The following is a 24,113-nucleotide window of genomic DNA, read 5'->3' as shown; positions in this document are numbered from 1 at the left end:
CAATAGAGAAAGATGATAAACTAATAAATAGTCCAAAATATGTGTCTCAAAAGGCATATTCATTACTTAAACACATAAAGTCTTGCACAAGTCCAACTGATATTCTGAAACATAGAAAAACATAAGAAAAAAGAGATACATGAAATTGAAACATAGACAATAGGTAGTAGCAACAACTCTCAGTCATCATAACCCGGATGATCATACTCAATGTCTTCTTCGTCGCCGCCGTCATCACCACCTGGACCACCAGTAGGGACATCTTCTTCAAGAGGCATGAGAATGTCGTCGTTGTCGTCCCCGGCCCCAACCATAGCAGTAGGTGCTTCAAGATTTTTCCACCCAATGTCTTCCGGCGTGAATATGACATCTTCTTCTGCAGCCCAATCCACCATGACATCCAGATGGTCTATGCTCAAAGGGTCACTAGTGGTAGATGATTTCCTCAACAAGTCCCTGAAAAGGAAAATATTAAGTTTAATGTCAAAGGTTAAACTTAAAAACTTAAAGTGATGATGTGAGAGTTGAAAACATTATATTACGTTGTATACCTTTCTCGAAACTTAAGATTGTAATGGACAAACACCAAGTCATCTAATCTCTGGTGCTCCAACTTATTTCTCTTTGCAGAGTGAATGTGTTCGAAGGTGCTCCAATTCCTTTCACACCCAGTCGCACTGCAGGTCTGACTGAGGATTCTGATCGCAAAGGTCTGTACTTCTTCCACGTCACCTCCGAATTGATTCCACCATGCAACTGTAAAGTAATAATTAGTAAAGCATTATTTGTTGAGAAATTGAAAGTTAAAATGAATTATACTTAATTAAACAAACAACTCAAATATACCTGGTCCCAACTTCGTTCGGTTGCGGATTGCAAGCTTCATTCCAAACATACCTTTAGCCTCTCGATAATCCTCAATCTGATTGGTGATGAGGTCTTGTGTAGCTTCATCAGGTACCAGTCGAGTGATGCATGCCAACAAGGCTCTGGTAACTTCACTATGCCTAGAGAAGGTAGGAGTAAAAAAGAGAGTAAGGTTAAGAAAATATCCTGCTGCATGGAGGGGACTGTGGAGTTGCGTATCCCATATTTGGTCGATGATCCTCTAGATGGGCATGTAATCTGATTTTCTCTTCAATCTCTCCTTGATGTTCTCTTTGGCCTTATCCATGGCCTCATATAGGTAACCCATCACCGGTATGTCCTGCCGATCTACCAAACGCAACACTCTCACTAAAGGCTCACTGATGTTTAGAATGTACTTGCATTGGTCCCAAAAAGATTTATCCAACACAGTACTAACTACCCCTTCACTCAGTGGGTGTTGGACAGACCTACTAGTACTATACTCATCAGACACAAACATCTGCTGAAGTGCTTTCCGATTCAACACCAGACTTTGTATGCTATGAAATTTGTAGCAAATCTGGTTGCAGCAGGGCGGCACAACTCTTTCCCACCTGTGAACTTCTTCCTCATCAAATTCAAGAGGCTTCCATGGTTGTAGATGAACTTTGTAATCGTCCGAGCCCTCTCAATTGTGGTTGCTATGTGAGAAAATACAGTCGGTTTGCACAGATGCTCCAAGATGAGATCTAAGCAATGAGCTGCGCACGAAGTCCAGAAGAATGTACTAAATGCGGCTTTTAGTCTTTTCCCAGCAGCTTTGTAACTTGGCTCACTGTCAGTTACAAATTGCACCACATATTCCAGATTCACCTCCTCGACAATCTTTTCAAAGATAATGTATAATTCGTCGGCATTCTTCACTATGCCAGATGCATCAACGGATTTGAGGAATATGACTCCTCTAGGGCAGTACACCAAAAAGTTGATTAGGGAACGTTGTTTGGTGTCTGTCCATCCATCTGCCATAATGCTACAGCCAGTGTATCTCCATGACATCTTAATCTCCTCCAAGTAGTTGTTTACCTCATCCACTGTATTCTTCAGAATGGAACCCCTTAAAGCATGATAAGTAGGTGCCTTATAACCCGAACCCACTGCATTCACAGCATCAAACATAGGTTGCCAGAAAGGTGAATTGGCACCGTTGAAAGGGAGATTGGCATCGTAACAAAGCATGCCAACCACCATGTCTGCTCTATCCATTGTTTCTTTGGTAGCCAAAGCACTTTTAATGCTTGGCTGGGCTCCAGGGGTTGTTCGTGGTGCAAAGAAATTCCTGATCCCTCGTGTGATTCCGTTCTTCTTCCTTTTTGTAGCACTTGGTTCTACAAGAACTTCCTTACCTCTTCGTTGAGGCAATTGTGTGCCAATGTCTTCTTCATCCTGCTCTTCTTCTTCATCTGGTGTGCCATAAAAACCTCCAACCTCTGCTCTGGATAGGCTCATCCTAGCCCTTTCTTTTCTCTTTGCATCTAAAGGTTGCTTCATTCGATATTTTACATCTTCAGTCACTTTTTTGCATGATGCTACTCTACCAGGAACAGCCGCTAAATGTTCTTTCAAGCGGGTTATACCTCCATCCGATATGACTTTGCCACAGAATATGCAAGTTATTTTATTTTTTTGACCCGGAACCAATGTACCGTAAGCCCATGCCGGGTCATCCGATTTAGCGGGTGCCGAACCAATAGAGGATGCTCCTGCAGAAGGTCCCGAGCCCGACTCACTCATTCTGAAATGAAGTTGAAGAAGGGGAAAAATGAATTAGAAGAAAGAAAATTGAAACAAATTACAAAAAAATGAAGTAGAAGGGGACAAATGAAGTAAAAAATAAAAGAAAGGAAATGGAAAGAAATAAAGAGAACCTTGAGGTTGAACTTGATTTGAAGAGAATAAGATAATATTAGCCTTCCCTCACTTGAAATTTGTAGTGTAACTTGTAAGCCTTCATTTGAAATTTGTAGTGTAACTTGTAATTTGCAAGCCTTAGGAAATAGTTCTTGTAGTTGTAAGTTGAAGGTAGGCTTTCCCTTTGCTGCAAAATGGACTTGGATTGAGTTGAAGAAGAGTGTAGACTTGTATGAAATTTATTAGAATAGATAGTGTAAGTGAAAGTAGAAAAGAGAAGGAGAATCACTTATGTGAAGGTGGAGGAGAAGAAGGTAGGGGAAATGCTATTTATAGAGTTTTTTATTGTTTGTGCAAGTAAAAATGACTAGAATACCCTTCCCAACAGCTATAAACGGTCACATTTGGAGGCTAAAATGGTCAAAAACCCAAAAGAGCCGTTACAGGGGCATTGATGTAATTTCTGCAAAAAATAGTCAAACTAACCGTTATAGCCAATTTCGGACGAAATTCAAAATTTTGTCAATTTCGGACGAAATCCGAAATTTCGGTCAATTTCGAACGAAATGACCGAAAGTGACCGAAATTTTGAACGAAACGAAATTTTGAAGATTTCGTTTCCGAAAACGAAATGTTTCGTCCATTTCGGACGAAACGAAACGAAATTTATAAGTATGGGTGTTACACAGTGCCTAGTTAGTAAAAATATGTATTTTTTGTTTATAAAATACAAATTTGTTGTCAAATTACGATGCATTCTTGTGTCGATTTGCTGTTCCAATTGTGAAATATCAATGAATGGGTGGAGAATAACTCGAAAAATGTTCTATATGAACCCATTTGTACAATAGAAATAACCGAGGGTGTCCATACACACACAGTTATACACACACACACACACACACACACATATATACATGTGTGTATTTCCAACTCCAAAACTAGTTTTTCCACCCTCTCTACATTTTTTTAGACTGGGTAAGGTGTTACACAGTGCCTAGTTAGTAAAAATATGTATTTTTTGTTTAAATACACACACACACACACACACACACACACACACACAAGAAATGATCCACTTCACCAGCCTCCTGGTATCGACTCGTCAATTGCTGTCTCTTCAGTCCTCTTACCTCAAAAAAACCCGTCTAACAGAAACTAGGTTTGAAAAGGGAGAAAGGAAAGAGAACAATAAATAAAAAAGAAATTTCTCTTTCATCATCTACACCTTACCAACACAAAATGTTTGTCTCCTCAATCTTCTCGCTTTGCTCTTGCATTCCTCTCACCATTGTCAGTCCAATCCTCTCCTCTTCCAATCACCTCCTCTTCATTGTTGATTCCAATGCTGTCCTCACTCCTCACCCTCTTAAGGATCTCTAAAGATTATCAGTTTGCTTTTTCTTGAACTCAAATTATTTTTAACATCAAGTTATATTATACAATATATTTTGTAGAATATGTAAGCATATATTGAGTTTTTGTATGATGGATGGCTATATTTTCCCTCGGAAACATGAGCCGACAGAATTACAAGTGTGGCCCACTCGTTAAAAAATCCAAACAAATTATTTAATAGGCCTTGCTATGGATGGAGCATGCACCAAATGTTTACCCATTTGTTATCCTAACCCTTTGATTTTTGGAGGTTTTCTTGATGATTGTTGATTGTTGTTTTGTTGTTTTCTAACCATCCATTTAAAAGCCACAAATTGGAGCTTGAAATCATCCAATGGGAGAACAATGCTGTGTTCCCCATCAATAGCATCAGTAACAACTTATAGTTCTGTGAACTCATATTTTTGGAGGAAAAATATGGCCATGCATCATATTGCAACTTCTGTACATTATATATGAAAAAAGTATCTTGTGATAGAAATGTCTTTTTCTTGTCCATCTCAATCTCTAATCTAGTATATCTTGACACTTCTTAATGATCCAAACTGCTCATTTGGTTGGGCCCATTTTTTTATCAGTGTCCAATTAGTAAGACTACTATGGGCTGCAAATGAACAGTTGAAGCAAAACTGTACCAATCGTCCATATTCATTACCTCCTATGTCCTTTCGTCACAATATTAGGATCATATAACCATAGCGTCATTTGGGCTATTACCTACTCACGATTAACCATAACGTTTCGTGTCAGGCTCATGTACACGTGTACTGCATTAGGGACACTTAAATCCGAAAAGGAAAAAATTCTAACTGGGGATCGGGGTTTGCTCTCTCTCTCTCTCTCTCTCTCTCTATATATATATATATATATATATATATATATATATATATATATATATATATGATTTGTCTGACACTTCGAATTTATTGCCGACTCACGTGTCCTGCCGTGTCCGACATGACACGCCTGTCCACACGTGTCCACACTCCTTTGGACACTTTTACTTGTATTGCTGGAAGTGTTAGACTTAATGTGGCTGTGTGGACATGTTATTGTACCGTGTCTAGTGTGACATTCTGTTTTTTGATTGAATATTGTGTTTACCTCATTTAGACAATTTGTATCCATGCCGAATTTGGAAACGAATCCATATCCACAAATCATGATTACATATACTTTCTATTTTAGCCATGTCCCCGTTTCTAAAGTTTGGGGGTTTGCCGTGTCCGACACTCGTGTCCGTGTCCACAAATCACACACACACACAGATAGAGAGAGAGATAAAGAATATACAGATGCATGGCAACACGTTTAATGCCTCATGCATGGCATTGTGGGGCCCATCAGTTTGTAAGAATGTTTTGATATGGTTAGCTCATCATTTCACACTCATGCATAGCATGGGTGGGTCACGCCATTTTACATTTCATGTTTTGATGTGGTGGGGCGCACCATCTCTACCCAAACCCATGGATGTTGTGGGGCCCACCATTTTACCCCCATGGGTGGGCCCACTATCTCTACCCAAGTCCATGCATAGTACGGGTGTTAACGGATCCACTTCGGGTCGGATCCACCTATGTCACAGTCACGATCCATTCAAATTCCTTATCGGTCGGGTCAGAGTCGGATTGTTCTTCGGATCCTACTTTCCACATCATGATCACGATCCATTTTAATTCGGACCGTCCATCAGAGTGTCCTATTATGTCCCACTAAGCTAAGCAAACAATTAATTTTTAAAAAAAGAGATGGAATGGCAGTCCACTATTAGTGTGTCTATGCATTTTCTTCAACTAAATTAAAAATTTATCTATGTTTAATCTATGTGTATAATAATGCTTGTAAACAATAAAACTAATCAAAATTACATACACAAATATAATGTATAACTATTATCAAAGAATATGACGCATAAAGAACAAAACCCCTAAGTGATAAGAGAGATTTTGACCAAAATACCCTTCATAGAACAATTAGCATTAACAAAAATTTGGAGGGTATTTTTGTAAACCATTTCGGATCGTGACTATCCAATGGGCATCTGTGGCGTGCCCATACACAATCCAAAATTTTTCGGATCCCAGATTTGATGATCCGAAATATGCCCATGGATCCTATTCATATGTTTAGATCCCGTTCATTAACGTTCGGATTCGGACGATCCATCGGACCGTCTGGATCCATTGACTCCCCTAATGCATAGCATGGGTGGAGCCTGCCATTTTACACCTCATGTTTTGATACGGTAGGGCCCCCCATCTCTACCCAAACCCAGTGGCTCACTATCTCTCCTCTAGTCATTGCATGTGGTGTGGCCCACCATTTACAGCATGTTATGATAGGGTAGGTCCCACGATCTCCACCCAAGCCCATTCATAGAGGGCCGCCACTATTTTACACCTCATGTTTTGATGGATTGCCGCCCATTATTGTACCTACATGCATAGCATGAGCCAAGATGCTACTGTGAGTGTGTGTGTGTGTGTGTGTGTGTGTGTGTGTGTGTGTATATATATATATATATATATATATATATATATAGAGAGAGAGAGAGAGAGAGAGAGAGAGAGAGAGAGAGAGAGTACATTGAAGCACATGTCATTTGAAAATTTTATGGTGTGCTATCATTCAAGTTATTGTGACAGTATAATGCCCAATATCATGGTCAACCATACATAGTTTGCAATTTACAAATGTTATTCCTTTTTGGAAGTACAAGCTAAAATTCGTAGTTCAATAATTCGAGTGCTTAACAGCTAGCATATGCCCAAGTAGATTCGTACAAACTGCTAACAGAGTGAATCTAATATTGACGTCTGTCTAGATAAATTAAGGGAAGTGATATTTACGCCCCTTTTGATCACCAGGCACACCCGGTGTCAGTGTATCAATGACAAAAGGAGGCCTGATGTACTTGATGTCAGAAAAATTCAAGGGCTTTGATTGCAACGTCGACTGTCAGTGGGTATCCCTGGTGATCAAAAGGGGCGTAAATATCATTTCCCTAAATTAAATAGTAGACCCTAAGATCTTCCCAAACTGTGAAGTCAGCGTATAGATATGTTTGCATTATTCAGTAGTAGTTTTGAAGGAAAAGCAACTCAAGTTAACTCATAAGACACTTGTCACATCCTAGACAAATTTCCTTTTTTGGATATTTTAAAGTTATTTTGTTATATGGAAAATCAATTGGTATTTCTAGTCAGTTTATCAACTGCAATTTTATTGGCATTCTTCATTTAAAGTATATGGTTTTGTCTTTTTCTCATTTCTATAGTTGACCACTTTTCTTTTCATTAAATCATTTAATGTCATGGTTCATTTTTAGTTGGTATGGAATTGAAGGGGTATGTCCATGGCTGATTAAATATACTCAAATTTTTTATGTTCAGATCAGGAACACGAGAACCGTCAATCGAACTGGGCAGCTAACAGGCTATAAGCTAGTGCCTGGTTCGAATTGCTTGCCTTTAGCTGGTCCAGAGGCAAAATTTTTGAGAAGATCTGCTTTCTTGAAGCACAATCTGTGGGTTACAGCATATAACCGTGATGAAAAATTTCCTGGAGGGGAGTTTCCTAATCAAAATCCACGTATCGACGAGGGGTTGGCAACATGGGTTAAGCAGAATCGCCCCCTTGAGGAAACTGATATTGTTCTTTGGTCAGTTCTGACTCATTTTATACTGATTGCTTTGACCTATTAATTTTTCTTAATTGCTCCATGAGATTCGCAATTGTTCGAATGTTATAAAATCAATGCTGATTCCATTTGCGAGCATATATCTTAAAGAAATATTGAAAAGTGTAGCAATAGCATTTTCTTCCTTTCTTCCTAGTCATGCCCTAGGAAAGATGAAGTTTGATATGTTGCAGGGACGATCCTGAACATGGTTAAGGTGTTCTATTATGCAGATCGTACAATATTTGACATATCTCCCGCTTTTTTAGTGCCCTCGTTTTCTTTGAATTATCTTTTTCTTGGATGCATTTCTTCTCTTGTAATATGAATAGATATGATGGATCAATTTTGGTACCCATAGTAAGAGGGGCATGATCACCTCAGCTGCTTTACTAAATTTTCTCATCGCTCACCGAAGAAAGATTTCATAAAATATTACTATTAGACGCACCACTTTAAAGAAGGCATTCTTGTCATTGTATGGCGTGCACGCGCACACTAACACACACATTAACGCAGCGGCGGATCAAACGTGGAATTGCAGCCGAAGCGTACGATCCGAAATAGGCCCTAGAATCCACTAGTGAGAAAGAAAAAGAATCCTAGAATCCACTAGGAAAGAAGAGAGAAGAAGAACCCTAGAATCCACTAGGAAAGAAGAGAGAAGAACCACCCTAGAATCCACTAGGAAACAAGAGAGAAGAAGTACCCTAGAATCCACTAAAAAAGAAGGAAGAGATGAGATAGAAACTTTTATTCAATAACCCATTTATTGGCTTTTTACACGTACAAGCTCTCATATTTATAGGGAAAAAAAGAAAAAAAAAACAAGAAACTAAATCCTATCAAATCAACAATATAACTCTTGCCAACTAAAAACCTCCTACCAAAAGAAAGATATAAAGAAGAATACTAATCCTAGAAAGTTACTAATTCTAGTAGAAATAAAAGAAAGAAAGATACTAATCTATCATTAATGTCCTACATTAGTCCCTCCCACTTGAAAGAATCTCACCCTCGAGTTTAGAGAAAATGAAGAGAACAAGCTTAAATTTAGGCCCGACGTAGAATAGATATGTACAGATGAACTACTCGCTTCGACCTCGAATTGGAATCCTTTCCATCGAATTAGATACTTCCATTTGCTTGGTAATCGGCATGTGTGGACAGAAGGTTGGACTTGATTCGATTAGAAATCAAGTGATCACATGCTTCATCTTTTTACAGCTTAAGCTTTTGGAGAAGTTGGTAAGTTAACACAACCGATCCAACGTAGAATCGCAGCCGGAGCGTACGATCTGAAATAGGCCCTAGAATCCACTAGGGAGAAGAAAAGAATCCTAAAATTGTTAGGAAAGAAGAGAGAAGAAGAACCCTAGAATCCACTAAGAAAGAAGGAAGAGATAAGATAGTAACTTTTATTCAATATTCCATTTATTTGCTTTTTACAGGTACAAGCTCTCATATTTATACGAAAAATAAGAAAATAAAAACAAGAAACTAAATCCTACCAAATCCACGATATCTCTTGCCAACTAAAAACCCTCTACAAAAAGAAAGAAATAATGAAAACTACTAATCCTGGAAAGTTACTAACATAGTTGTCAACCCGTGACTCGATTTCTTAATTTTATAACTCGTTACTCGACTCGTTACTCGTAAGAGTTTTTGACAAGAACAGAAATTTAGTTGAAAAAATATTATTATATATCGAAAGATGAAGCATGTAAAAAATATAACATAATAGCACATAGATAAAGCACTAAAGCCAAAAATATAAATAACTATATGCTTGTAACTTGCATGCACAAAAATAATTAAGTTATGGTTGGAAGTTAATCATGGGTGAAAACCCTTCCTTGCTTTAGATTTATATCCGCCCATGATTTATGATATGCTTGGAAGGAAATTTGTCGTGGTTCAAGCCAAGAACCCAAGATTGTAAGACCTGGAGCCTCTCGCACATTGTTTTTTGAAGCTAAACTTTAACGTGTCTAGCATGGGAAATCCTGGTCCCGACGGAATTGGGGGAGTCTTGTGGGATGAATTTGGAGCTATGAAATGGGCTTCTGCGAGTCCCATTGGAGTCGCTTGCACTAATGAAGCTGAAGTGCGTGTTATCTACCAAGGAATAAGGTATCTTGAGAATAAAGATTTGAATAGGGTAGTAGTAGGAGACTCGCTTAATGTGATAAGGTAGCTTAGTGGCTCTCATTCCTTCCTTGGAGATTACCTCTTTCTTCAATGAGATACAAGACAGGGTGGGGGATGCATCGATTTCTTTCCATCATGTTAGGCAGTCAGCTAATAGTCTGGCTGATAGTTTAGTTAGACATGGTGTCTTTAGGGGGAGAGTTGAGCAATTTGAGTTCCTTCCTCGACGCTTGCAGTGGGGCTTCTTCTTGTTTTCTTTTTCTGTCTCTTTATTTGTATAGACCTCTTTGGTCTTTTATCGCGTTTAATGCAATTGCCTACCATTTAAAAAAAATAATTAAATTCTAATTTCCAATTTCCAAGTTTTCAACCATCAAAACAAGAAAGCCTGTGCCCAACGACTCAACTTGACTCGTAAGAGTCTTATTTTTTTGACTCGACTCGCAATGACTCGTAAGTCACCGACGACTCATATGAGTCTTCAACAGAGGGGACTCGCCTCGAAAGCTCAGCAACTCGACTCGACTCGACAGTTGACTCGTACGACTCATAAGAGTTTGACAACTATGCCTTCTACCACCACAGTCTCTATACCATCTCTAGCCAATAGTTTTAATCCTTGGTGAAATACATGTACCTCTGCTTCCGAGGCATCCGCCTCACCAATGGGACCGGCGAAAGCCCAAATTACCGCCCCTATATCATTTCTCAATACTCCTCCAATTCCGACTGCACCAGGATTGCCCAAGCTAGATCCATCAAAGTTTAGTTTGAGATAGCCGCTGGGAGGAGGGGTCCATTGTTGCACTGTCTTGTCCTTCTTTTCCTTACTATTGTACACTCCTTTCCAATCTTCCCACAAGGCATAGGCACAAACAAATTTGAAGTTCGGAAGAATTTTGACCCACTGTAATGTTCCCTTTTAGGAACATTGATCTAGTGTTTGTGGATCGAATGGATGGGCCGTATGGGACAGTTTTTTGTGTGATTGGACATCATTCATGGGGCCGGATCATGCGGAGGTGGCCTACTTATGAGGCAAATGGAGTGGGAGTCACTCTATAGGGCATGGCGCCAAGGGCCATATAGCATTCAAAGAGGATATGATATGACACTTTGGAGTGTTTCAGAGTGGTACTGAAATGATAGGGGCACCCCTTCTGTGTGCATTGGGCAAAAGCCACTCTCTTGGACATTTTTGCTTAGGCATTGATTTGATATGGACACCATGTTTTGTATTGGTTATAAGTAGGTTGGATAGGTAAGGAAAGGCTTATGTTTGCTTATTATCTCATTGTATTGAAGTGAAGCTTGGCTAGTGTAGCCGACCATGCTTGTGAGATAGTGCATCTCCTAAATGGTGAAGGTGCAGTGAGCACTCCTCTATCCATCCGCCAATTGAGTGAAGATGTAGTGAGCATCCTCTACCTCCATCCACCGTCCATTCCAAGTGCAGTGCGCCCTTGGATCCGACAAACATCATCTTCTTCCCACATTTTCTCCACCATTCTCTTCTCTATTTCCCTCCCTGATCATACTCTTTTGTAATTGGTAATTGGGAATTGCAGGACAGTCCATGTGATGAATGTAAATGTTGTTCCTTTGTGAGTTTTTATCTATGAGATTGTGAGTTTGAGTTTTATGTCTGGATTTATATAATCTTATGAGGAGATCCATAAGGGTTATTACACCCATGATATCGTCAAGGCAATGACTTTAATGGAGAGGAAAATCGAGCTTTTAGAGGATCAATCAAAAACCCTTGGGTTTCTTTCTTTCCAAATTACCCATAATATGGCTAGGAATTAAACATTCCTTAATACTTTTCCTCTTTTCTTCCGAGGAGCTGTCAACCAACCTTGTAATAGGTCTATTAGCTTTGCAGGAATTGAGTATCAATCTGCAAAGAAGTTTACTCCATAACTCTCTCGCCACCTTGCAACATAAGAAGATATGATCCACTGATTCCCCAGCTTCTATACATAATGAAAAATGAATGCTAATAGGGCTATTCCTTTTACGCAGAAAATCCACCGGTTGAATCCGTTCAAGAGAAGCCGCCCACCCAAAAGTGCACACTCTTGGAGGAGCAGGGAATGTCCACACTAGCAACCATTGAGGATAAGGGGTTAGCCACCAGTTGATGATAAAATGACTTGACTGTGAGATCGCCAGAGGTATTCCAACCTGTGTTTGTCTTCACCGTCTTGTTTTATGTAACCATCTTTGAGCAATTCCAGAAACCTAGCAATAGTTTCAAGCTCCCAATCAAAGAAATTTCTTCTGAATTCAGGTTTCCATATAACAGTCCCATTCCTTCTTTCTATGTTGTCTATAACGAACCCTTCTTTTATCAGCACTAGCGTACAACCCAAGGAACATATCTTTTAATCTCCGATCTGAGCACCATTTGTCTAGCCAAGAACGAATCTTATCCCCTGAGTAGACTCTGAATCTGACGCCTGCATCAAATCTGTGAACAAATCGCATAATATCTCTCCATATTGTAACCCCAAGGCAACGAAGACTATCCTCTGTTACCCAATGCCCCGGCGCAGCACCATATTTGCATTCCATAACTTGAGCCTGGATATGACGCCCTTCATTACTAAATCTCCACAACCATTTCCCAAGGAGGGCGATATTGGTCTCTTTAATCTTTCTTATTCCAAGGCCTTCACCTTTGATGGGATTACAAACTTCCTCACACTTCACCAACGGGATACCACGTTTTTCATTTGATCCCACAAAAAGCGCCTTTGAATCTGTTCAATAATTCTATGCACTATTCTCATGGGACATTTGAAGACTGTGGTATATCGAAATATTGGACAACACAGCTTTAATAAGAGTAATTTTGCCTCCCCTATATACTAAGTTTCTCTTCCAGGTTTCCAATCTCTTTTCCAATCTCCCCAAGTCAATTTTTTAGTGTTTGTTTCCCCAAGCGGGAGTTCAAGATAAGTAGTAGGTAGAGAATCCACCTTGCACCCCATAATGCCATCTAACACCTAAAGATCCTCCTCCCCAAATGAATTCCGTAGGCTCTGGATATTTGGAAGTTTGATCTCTGCCCAATAATTGCTTCATAACACCACATAATCGCTTTCAAATTTAGAACTTTCAATTCAGCAGCATCTCTAAACAAAAGAGCACCATCAGTAAATTGAAGCTGAGAGACTTCGATCCCATTTTCGCCAATCTTGAAGCCTTCAACTAGGCCGCATAGCTTCCCTTTTTCCATGAATCTACTCAAGGTCTTAGATACAACAATGAAAAGAAAAGGGGGAAGGGGATCCCCTTGCCTTAAACCTCGGGAGGACTTGAAGAATCCTTTGGGGGACCCATTGATGAGGATTGAGAAACAAGCTGACGATATGCATTTGAAGATCCAAGATCTCCATCTCGGGTCAAAACCAATCCTATTCATTAGGTAGGCCAGACACTTCCACTCCACCCTATCATAGGCCTTATCTGTGTCCAATTTACAGATAAAACCACTACGACCAGTCTTATGATAAAAATCTACAACTTCGTTAGCTTTCATAGAGCAATCTAGAATCTGTCTGTCGCTAACAAATGTGCTATGACTGCCAGAAATTATATTGGGGAGGGCCTTCTTCAATCTTTCCGCTAGAACATTTGCTTGAATCTTGTACAAGCTTCCCACCAGACTGATAGGACGTAATTCTGAAATTGATGATGCACCTTTTACCTTAGGAATCAAGGCAATGAAGGTAGCACCCGTACCACGGTCCAACTCCAAACCATCATAAAATTCATTGAAAAACTGAATGATATCTTCCTTCACATTCTCTCAGCACTCCTGAAGAAAGCAAGGAAAAATCCATCTGCCCAAGAGCTCTGTCTCTACCCAAGGAAAAAACCCCCCTTTCAATTTCCTCTTCAGAAAATGGTAGCTCAAGGCCTTTTTTCTCTTCTTCTTCAAGGCTCTTAAAATCTACACCGAGAGGAATAGGCCGCTCAACATCTTCTGATGAAAAAAGGTGACTATAAAAGTCGACTATTTCTTTCAAAGTAGCTTCTTTATTGTCCGATAATGGTCCATTCACCTTTAGCGGTACTTTAGTTTTCTTGTCTTAATAAGACTTGTCACTTAAGCGAAGACCTCATAAAAGTGGGGGGCCATCAAATATTACAAAAAAAATTAAGTTTTCTTATTAGAGTCCTCTTGTTTTATGGAGTTTAGTTGAGTTTTTATTTTACATGTTTGGTGAATTAAGAGTCCAGGTCTTAAGTGAATAAGAGTCCAAGTCTTAGGTGAATAAGCGTCGAAGTGTAGACTACCATGTGACGTAGTTGGTCTTAGTCAAAGGTTCTATATTTGTAAGGCCTTTGGTCCCTTTTTTTCATGTTATGCTTTCCATAGCGAAGTTACCGGGATCGCCCTCCCACCCTCCGACCCGCTATCCGGGGTCGCTGACCCGAAAGGTGGGTCGTTTGCGACCTGGATCACAAAAAATGGCGACCCGCACGAAAGTGAGAGATGCATAGATAGAAGGAACACTTCGGTGGACTAGGAAAAGAAAGTTGCACAATAGTTTATTAGTTTGTTCATATTTTTATGTTCTTATTTCAAACCCAAGTAGCTATTTTCTGTTTGCTTTCATTTAAGATTGAGAATGCAATATATGTTGTTACTTAATTTAGTTATATTTGGAAATCTTAAAATTTTATATATTTTGGATTGGATTGGAACTGGAATTTTCATTTTAAATATAGATGAATGGCATACACGAGGTTTTTGGTTTTGTTTATTAAATGTATGCAGTATGGACTATAGAATGATATTCTTGTAAAAATATATGAAATTATGTATATAGAGTACCAGAGCGACCCAGATTTGCACTCCAAATTGACCCGCTAGCTAAAATAGCCAACTGACTTAACCTACACTCATCGTACCGCGTACCGGGCTACCATCGTACCCCGTACCCGTTCCCGTACCGTGTACCGGAACGAACCGCATTCCAGGTAACCTTGTTCTATAGATCTTGTGTGATGCCTTGATCATCCTATTTGGCCTTGGGTTTGGGATGGTGTGTGACTCCAACCTTACTATCTATTTTATTCTCTAGTATCATCCTTGACATCCATTTCCAGTTTTCCACCTGAAGATCTACTATATCTAAAATTTAAGTTTTCTCTTTGATTTTAACTGACTGCGGTGACTTATTCTATGGCATCCAACCTCTATGAACATACTTATCTCAAGGTCTAAAAGATGAAATTGGATATAAGTTTGTAAGTTTGGGGTGCCAAAAGTTGTAGTTGGTCATACTTCAATGTTCTTCTATACATGTAAGGCCTTTTACCCCCCTTTTCTTATTATGATGAATTGAATAAAATATTATGCTTGGTTTGCAACCATGGATGTGATGCCCTGATCATTTTAGACGGTAATGCCTTAGGAACCCCTTGATGTGAGGGGTTTTGGGTTGATGTGACTCCAACCTTACTATCTTCTTCTCTAGCAAGTTTCGCCCTTGACTCTCATCTCCCTTTCTCCATGTCAAGAGCTACTGTATCTACAGTTTTTTTTCGGAAGGCACTATTGTTAGGAAGGTTGAAAAACCCCGAACAAAATCGCTACACGTAGCGGAAGAATAAACCGTGTAGAACAAAATTTTTGCTCTAACCTAGGATTCCTAGGGACTAATTGATTTTATGGTGATTTAATGAACACAAATATAAATCAAATACCTTTAGTTGATGTAGAGAAGAACACGTCCGCTTGATCTACTCCTCGAAAATCCCCCGGTGATCTAATCGACGCGAAACCGCAAGTTGAATCGATGGATTCCTTTTGTTGCACAAAGGAACTTGTCTACAACTCTTTGTTCACTTAATAATCTGATCTAAATCAGATTATAATATGAGAATAATTGTTTAGATCAATAGAGCTTGCTTGGATGATTGTCTTTAACCTTCTAAAGACAAAACTAGATGATGGAATTGAAAGAGAAGAACAAGAGAAAGACTTTGGGGTGTCTCTACCAATTTCCAGCACATAGAATTATGGGAAAGCTCTAAAAAACTCCAGCACTTTGTCTTGTATAGAGTTTTCAATTGCTTTTTGCACAATCCAAAGTTTCTAGAGAAATCCCAAAAACTAAGGAAACTAGTCAAAATTGGAATCTCCAATTGGGAAACTAGCCACCCCACTTAGGAAACCCACATGGGGCGCCCAAGGGGGGGCGTGCCTTGCTGCCCAGGCAACCTTAGGTTGCCTCATGTGGTTTCCTTATTTCCAATTTTGTTTTGGTCAATTGTTTCTCTCTCTTTCTTTCCATTTTCACCGCATGTGTTGCTTTAATTTGTCAAAACAAATCAAGCAATAAAATTTAAAATATTATTTGAATTTTAAATTGATAATGACACACCACATGGGGCGTGTGGACATGGGTCCCATCCAAATTCGTCCCATGTGGGTTCCACTTATCCAATTTAAATTCCTTTGCATTCTTTATTTAATTCCTAATTAAATTAATGCAATCCAATTCTATCCAATAGGATTAAAGCTCCAACATAATTTATGATATTCCCAAAATACCCTGATGGTTAATACTTAACCATTTTGGTATTCCCAATGTATCCCATAGTGCATATACGCTATATACATTGTGTATATCCTTTCAATGCATCCAATGCTACGAAACTAGCTCGTGCGAGCAACCAAATAAATACAGGACCTCTATCTAATAGATTATAATAGGTCAATCGAGTAGTGAGTGAGATCGTAGCAGAGATTTAACGGTAGATCCTGCAGAACCCACAAGTGGTCCCCACTGCGATTATTGCTCCGTAGATAATGCTACAATCGCATTGAGTCAGTGGCCTCCATCGAGACGTAACCCTGAAGATAACCGTCAAATCATCATACCTCTAATCACATCAAATGTGCAAGTCCTTTCTCCAAGTCCACATCTACCGAGTTGTGTCCTACGTGGAGTGGACATTAACTATCTCCTGGGCCACTCATGGTATTCCATTCAGTCAAGCAGTGTCGGGCCGCAAATGCATTTTTTGAAATCCTTTTTGATAAACATTTTATTAAATCCACCTGGCCAAGTTTTTTCTATGACTATTGCTCTGACCAAAACCGTAGATGTTATCCTATTAAATAGGCGGAAAATTCCATGTCGAGTATCACTATTAGCCTTGAAGGTTTGTCCAACACTCTAGTACTACCCTCTTGTGACTCCAATAAGAACCACGGTTAGATAGACAAAAAATGAGAGACTCGCCAACCGACCAATATGACCCCTCAGGTCAAAGGACATGTAAAGAGTCCTGTTTGGTAGAATAGCTCAACTATCTCCTGTCCACAAGCTATTCTAATGTGATCACAATCTCATTGTCGTAACCATTCTATCTTGCTTAGGGTTCACTACCCCAGTGATTGAGATAAGTCACTCCACATCTCGTGCATGTAGGCAAGATAGATACTAGTTGTGTACAGGAGGAGGTGTCAAACCTCAACCCCAACTAGGAACTACTAAGGTCTGCAAAGAACCGGAATCCCATATCTCCTTGCTCCCTAGGATCTGTAAATCTATGAGCATGGGTTTCCTACTTTGCTACCTAAGGACAAATACGTGTCAATAACAAGTAACATATCACACATATTTAACTTTTAGTACCCATAAATGTCATGAAAAAGAAACTTTTATTGATTAACTTGCGAAATATACTGGGTTTTAGGGCACCTACTCTAACAACTGTATCTACAATTTATGTTTTCTCATTGACTTTGATTTCACTACACCTGCTAATTTGAACAGGCTTATTTCAAGAATCTGACAGGTGGATATAGATAAATGGTTGGATCAGTTCCTGAGTCATATAAAAACCGATAAGATATAAACAAGGACTGAAATGCCGGTTTCAGTCCGAAATTTAAAACCTTGAATGTAAGCACTCATTTGATCTTCCATTGGTCCAATTAGGTCGGATCTTCTCTTATCCCCTATGTCAATTTTTAATTTTAGTTTGTTTTCAAATTTCTAGAATTTAATTGCTTTCCTATTGAAACCCTTTACTTGGATTTCTTCTAGTTTTCTTCGCTTATGTTTTTCCATCAAATAGGTATAAAGCTACAATATTCTGTTGTCATCCCTTTTGGTCTTGTCTTAGGATGGCGTGTACTTGTTAGACCTAGTTCTTTGGATAAGGAGAGACCTAATTTCTTGAATGGTAATTAAAATGAAAACATTTAGGAAGCATTAGTTTCCATTTCATAATGTATTTTAAATTTTCAATTAGTTCTCATAGAACATTACTATGGATTTGAGCTTGTAACTGGGTGACAAAGAAAGTCCTAATGGAGTTATTTGTGCCACTAATCTTGTCTTAGAAAACAACCTATTTATTTTATTATTTTCACCTTTCGTAAGGTCTTGCTACATTTTGAAATCCCCATACAAGGGTGATTTTTTTTAGAGAAAAATGTTTCTCCCTTTATCTAAATCTATATCTAGAGATAGAATGATAGACGTGCACCCCATAATCACATACACACTTATATCCACGCTTGTATATGCATCCTTATAGACAGAAAATATGCATATGCATACATAATTTGATGCAGTCTATAGGTTCAATAAGAGTCATATTTGCCTATTAGAACTTTTAGGATTTTTATTTCCATGTCATTTATAGGACTTATTTTCATATTTTAGTTTTTAGGGATTTTATTTTCCATGTTATTTTATGTTTAGGTTATTTCGATTGCCTATATAAGGCCTTCATGTAATAGGGATTTTAGAGTTTTGATGAATTAATGAACTGAGAATAAAGTTTCTCCCCTATCCCTCTTCTTCTTCCCTTTCTCTTCTTCTCTTATTCTTCTTCTCTTATTCTTATATTTCCCCTCTAGGTTCTTGTCTTCTCTCTTCTTTCTTCTAATCTCTTCCAATTCTATTCTTCTTCCCTTCCCCCGCTTCTTCTCTTTTCTACTATATCTTCCATTTCCCCCTCCCTGGATCACATCAGAGCAAAAAATCCAAAGATCCCCGCTCTTTCTCTCTCTCCTTGCTTTTCTTTATCTCCCTTGTATCTCCTTCCCCCGACCTCTTCCCATACCCTAAAGCCTAAACCAAAACCCTAAAAACATCAATCCTTTTCCCACTGAATTCTTAGCCCAGACCACCACCTACCCACTAAACATCAGTCCCCTTCCCACAGATTAAAGGTAACCCCATTCTTCCCTTGGGCACCCCCTACATCTTGCTTTCTTTTAAAGTAATATCAATACACACACACACACCCTTCCTCCTTTGGGCTCCCCCCTTTGGTTTTACATTTTAGTGATTAACGTGATTGAGACAGTCAAGTGAGTGGACCAAAACAAAGGGAAAAAGAAAACAAAATAAAAGGAGAACAAAAAGGAAAAGGAAAGAAAAAGAAGAAAAGAAAAGGAAAAAAATGGAGAAAAAAAAGAGAAAGAAAAAAGAAAAAAAAAGCATTTTTTTCGTTTAGGGATTTTATTTTCCATGTTATTTTATTTTGAGGTTATTTCAATTGCCAGTATAAGGCCCTCATGTGGTAGGGATTTCAGAGTTTTGATGAATTAATGAATTGAGAATAGAGATTCTCCCCTTTCCCTCTTCTTCCCATTCTCTTCTTCTCTTATTCTTCTTCTCCTCCTCTTCCTCCTCCTATTCTTCTATTTCTCCCCTCTAATTTCTTGTCTTCTCTCTTCTTTCTTCTGAGTCTCTTCCCATTCCCTTCTTCTTTTCTTCGCTTCCCCTTCTTCTCTTTTCTGCTCTATCTTCTATTTCCCCCTCCTTGGATCACATCAGAATTGCAAAAGGATGAAAGCATTTTAACTTCCGAGTGAAAAAACATTTACAAATATGTTAAAACCTTGATCAAGATACTATAACTATATGGTAGCCAATTGCTATATATCCAAATTTAAAGTCATGTTTTTGAAGCATGAAACATTTTTTCAAAATGAGTGAAAGAGACCCAACAACCAAGGCAATTATATTTGTTGAAGTGCAAAAGTTCCTATGTAACACACATCATCTAAAAAGAACAAACTGAATATCTTAGGAATTTCATATTAATAAGTAATTAACATTAGTATATTATGCATGTATGTACATATAGGCATTCCTATGGCAACCCATCCTTTTGAGTTTGTCTTCGGCAACCCATGTTTATCTCTATTTCTGAGGAATGATACTCTGCGAACCGTAAGTGGGGAGCCCCCATGAGAACCTGTGGTTGGACTCACTCACCCAATATGAGCATGGGTTCCATGGTATGACACTACTGTTAAAAGATGGTCCCTGGTTGGATGATCGTAACTGTCCAATTGGCAGCCTGCAAATGATCAGTTAAAACATAGACCAGGAGTCCTTGGATCTCATTAAGGCTCTCAGGATTAAAATTCTTATATTATCACACGTCTTTATTTATTGTGGCTCAAGCAAAAGGTGAAACAATGTGATAACAGTTGTGTGACAAATATTTTGTTACCAATCTCCAGATTGAAGGAAAATTTCGACCAAAATCTGAAATTTTGGGTTTCGGTCGAGAACGACACCGAAATTGATTTTACCCGAAATGGTAGTTTATTTCGGCCGAAATTTCGTTTACCCCTAAATTTCAGGGATTTCGCCCTAAAATATTGATTTTTTATAATTATGTAATATTTTCCCGAAATTTCGGAAATTTCTGTCGAAATTCTGTTAGAGAAAAATAGTCAAAGATTTGAACAAAATATATTGATATATTTGCATTGTGGATTTTTCTTCTTGGGAACTAATATTTGCACGAATTTAATTCAGTAGCTTGATATTTTAGTATATTTTATCGTTCCCATGATGGCCTCTGAGGATTTTTCCTTTGCTTGCAACTATACTCTGTGCTTGAAAGTAAGATCAGTATTCTTCAATTGGTATTATCTGCATATAATGGAAATATTGACTTCGTATGTGTAAATTTTCACCATTTGTCCATTTTATCATCTTTGGGATTCAGCATGGTCACATGAAAGTTTTGGAGATAAATAATTGTAAAGGTGTAGGACACAAATGGCCTGCAGTTCTGATGTTTTACGTTTATCGACATGGTTGCTGTTTACATTGTGATGCTCTTGCAGCTGAGTCCTGTTCCTGCTATTGCTAACTTGGTGCTTTATTTTAGGTATGTGTTTGGAGTCACTCATATTCCTCGTCTGGAGGACTGGCCCGTGATGCCTGTGGATCACATTGGGTTTCTTCTAATGGTATTCATCTCTTTGCAATTTTGTCTGAAATTTTATCTAGATTGTTAAATGCATTATGGTTGGATGTAAACATTATTTGCTAGTTAAAGCTCCAGACAGGATATTGTTATGGCATTTGGTATTTGGTATTACCGTTGTAAACAACTTGGTGTATAAAGGAAGCACCTATTATTCTAACCCTAGCTTCTCAACTACAGCAATTTTCTAATTTTTTTGCTAGGTTATTAGATAATAAAAGTAGATTAACACAAACATATGCAGTCTATTTGCCTTGCCTGGCTTGAAATTAGTAAATGACTAGATATTGAAAGTAATTTCATAGGTGTTATTGGAGTGAGGATTTATGATACAATGCCTGTATATCTAATAGGATATATACCCTAAGTTTTGCTGGGCTGGCTATAACTCAACCGTTCATACATTTCATAACTTATAAATGGGATGATTCTTGCTATCTCATGAACTGACAATTTCAACATTTGCATTATACGTGGCCTGGTGAATGATAAAGTATAAAAGGCTCCAATATGTCTTTCCACTTCTCTATTACTGTGGATTGTTGTGAAATAATTTCTAGTTAAGAGGCATTTCTCACATCTATAGGGACCGGAACTCGAGGCTTACAAATTCACACATCATGATTTAATCTCTTTGACCCCAGTATACTGGAGCTTTCTTCCTAATTTATAATCTGTTTTTGTCATTTTGGAATACCTGGTTGCACTTCCAATATAACATATTCCTTGATTCAAGGAAAATTTTCAGGGCTGTAACTTGCTGAAGGGAACAAATAAATATGTAGTTGTGGTTTGGACATCAGTACTAGTTTGGAACTAGTTGCAGACCTGTGCGATGCACGGGGCGGCATAATTTCTTTTTCTTTTTCAATTTGTGGGAGATATGACAAATTCGTCTAATTTTTTAAAACAAAGAAAAACAATATTTATTCAATAAAAATATATCCAAGTCTTGTATTTCTTATTTTTTTATATTAATAGGGTAAAAATCTGATTTATGATTGTTTGGTTTTTGCATTCTTTTATTCTTTTGATTAATACGTATGTATGATTAGTTTGTTTTTTTCAATTTGAACTGCTTCCATTGAATTTGCATTGTTTTCTCTCGGTAAACTTGCCTTCATAATTTTGTTCATACAATATTTCCCATGTATGATAATGTTTCTCTTTCTTTGATTATTATTAGTAAGGAAGTGATATATTAACCTCATTTTTTCACTAAAGAAAAGCACAATCATTGCATATCCATAATACAGGAAAAAAATCAAGTAAAATGGAGATAAATATGTAATACAATGACTACGCTCATTATGGCATATAGTGAGTCTCCTCACCTTTGAATGACCTAAAAGATTCATTTGAAACGCACACTTTGGGTTAAGGAAATAAAAAAATAATAGAAAATGGCCAAAACAACTACAAATACCACCTACATGTCTGAGAAAATGATATAAATAATCCCTTATTTTAATGATTTCACTCTTTGTTGTCACCATTATATATCTTTTCGATCAAAAGTAGATACATCATATTCTTTGTTCAGTTGGGATAATTGATTGCAGGTTCAACATGCATCTTTTTTCTTCCAAATCTTGATAAATTCGACATAGCTTATTTTTAGAAAAAAGCTAATTAAGTGGATCAGTTTTCACACTAACTGAATTAATAGGAATTTCAAAAGCTAATTAATAGGGCTGTCCTCTCAAAAAGATTTCAGAGAGATTTTCTCTTTATCGTCAAAATTTATTACCTAATTAATAGGCCCATGTTTCACTGGAACAGAATTAATAGTAGACGATTAGGTTACTTGAATGGAATTAGTAGGGTATCTTGCTACACATAGATACGGTATGATAATTTTATGAAAGACTTTTGAAACTGGAATTCTCACTTTGGCACAGATTTTAAAAAAATGCCAAATTGAAGCCGTGTGGCACCTTTCGTTAAAATTCCACATGGTCGTCCTCTATAATAGGATAAATAATATGAGTCATGTTCCAATTAAACTTGTTTCCCCTAAGAAGAGATATTGGGTTAGAAATTCTAAAGATCCTAACCAACTGGGCATCTACTAATTTTAGGATGGTCATCCAATCGACTTACCACCTCAAGATTTTCTTTCCTAACAACAAAATTAGAATTAAGATTTGCTAACATTCCATCTTAATCTTTTGACCTTATCCTAACCGTCCAAATGCATCAAAACGTGAGAGTGATCTTTCTTTACGAAGAGTCCCTCTTTATCTCCATCTTAATATCCTAGAAAATAGTAAGTTTGCTTTTAATTAAGAGTTAAAGTCTTGAACATTTCACCCTTCTTGCAACGTAAAATTCCAACTCAACCAATAACCAAAGACCACGTAAATTTCAGTACCAAAAGAACTTAAAAGAACTTTAGAGAAAACTGAACACCCAGTGTGCACCCAATAGCAGCCATAGTGAGGAGGCATTTTAAATCCATAGTCTGGTGGTTTCTCAACTTCCACTTAATCAAGCATGTCTACAAACAGTTCTCAATCTAGAATCCATTTGCATGTTTGATTTTAACAGTGTTATAGCAATTCTGTAATATATATTTAAGAGTTAGATTTTTCGTTGGAAAACTGAGCATGCAATAAAAGAGCATAAAGAAGCAATCTTAATGTAAAAGGATATGAGACAATGCAGAAAGAGGTTGATTTGGGATGTGGGTTATAACATAACCAAATAATTTTACAAAGGAGTGTAGGGGAGAAGCAAAAGAAAGTGCTTACCTTGACGTTAAACTTGATTGCATCTGATATGGACAACAATTAAGTGGAAAAGAAAGGGTAATTGACAGCACCTAGTGATGATTCGTCAA

At 37.9% G+C, this 24,113-nt stretch overlaps 1 protein-coding gene across 1 annotated transcript in view; it reads left to right on the top strand.

The window, feature by feature from the left end:
• LOC143889964 (diamine oxidase [copper-containing] 1, peroxisomal-like) overlaps positions 1–24,113 on the top strand; it is an 89,386-nt gene that overhangs the window by 61,261 nt on the left and 4,012 nt on the right. The window contains exons 10-11 of the mRNA XM_077394400.1: positions 7,554–7,822; positions 21,173–21,254. Of these exons, the coding sequence (XP_077250515.1) occupies positions 7,554–7,822; positions 21,173–21,254 (351 nt within the window). The remainder of the gene's footprint in view (positions 1–7,553; positions 7,823–21,172; positions 21,255–24,113) is intronic.

Source organism: Tasmannia lanceolata, unplaced genomic scaffold (genome assembly GCF_043159265.1).
Source record: "Tasmannia lanceolata isolate RefF3 unplaced genomic scaffold, GAP_Taslan_0.1 ptg000013l, whole genome shotgun sequence".
Lineage (NCBI taxonomy): Eukaryota > Viridiplantae > Streptophyta > Magnoliopsida > Canellales > Winteraceae > Tasmannia > Tasmannia lanceolata.
Note: the sequence above shows the minus strand (reverse complement) of the source record. Positions and strands in the feature narration are given on the sequence as shown.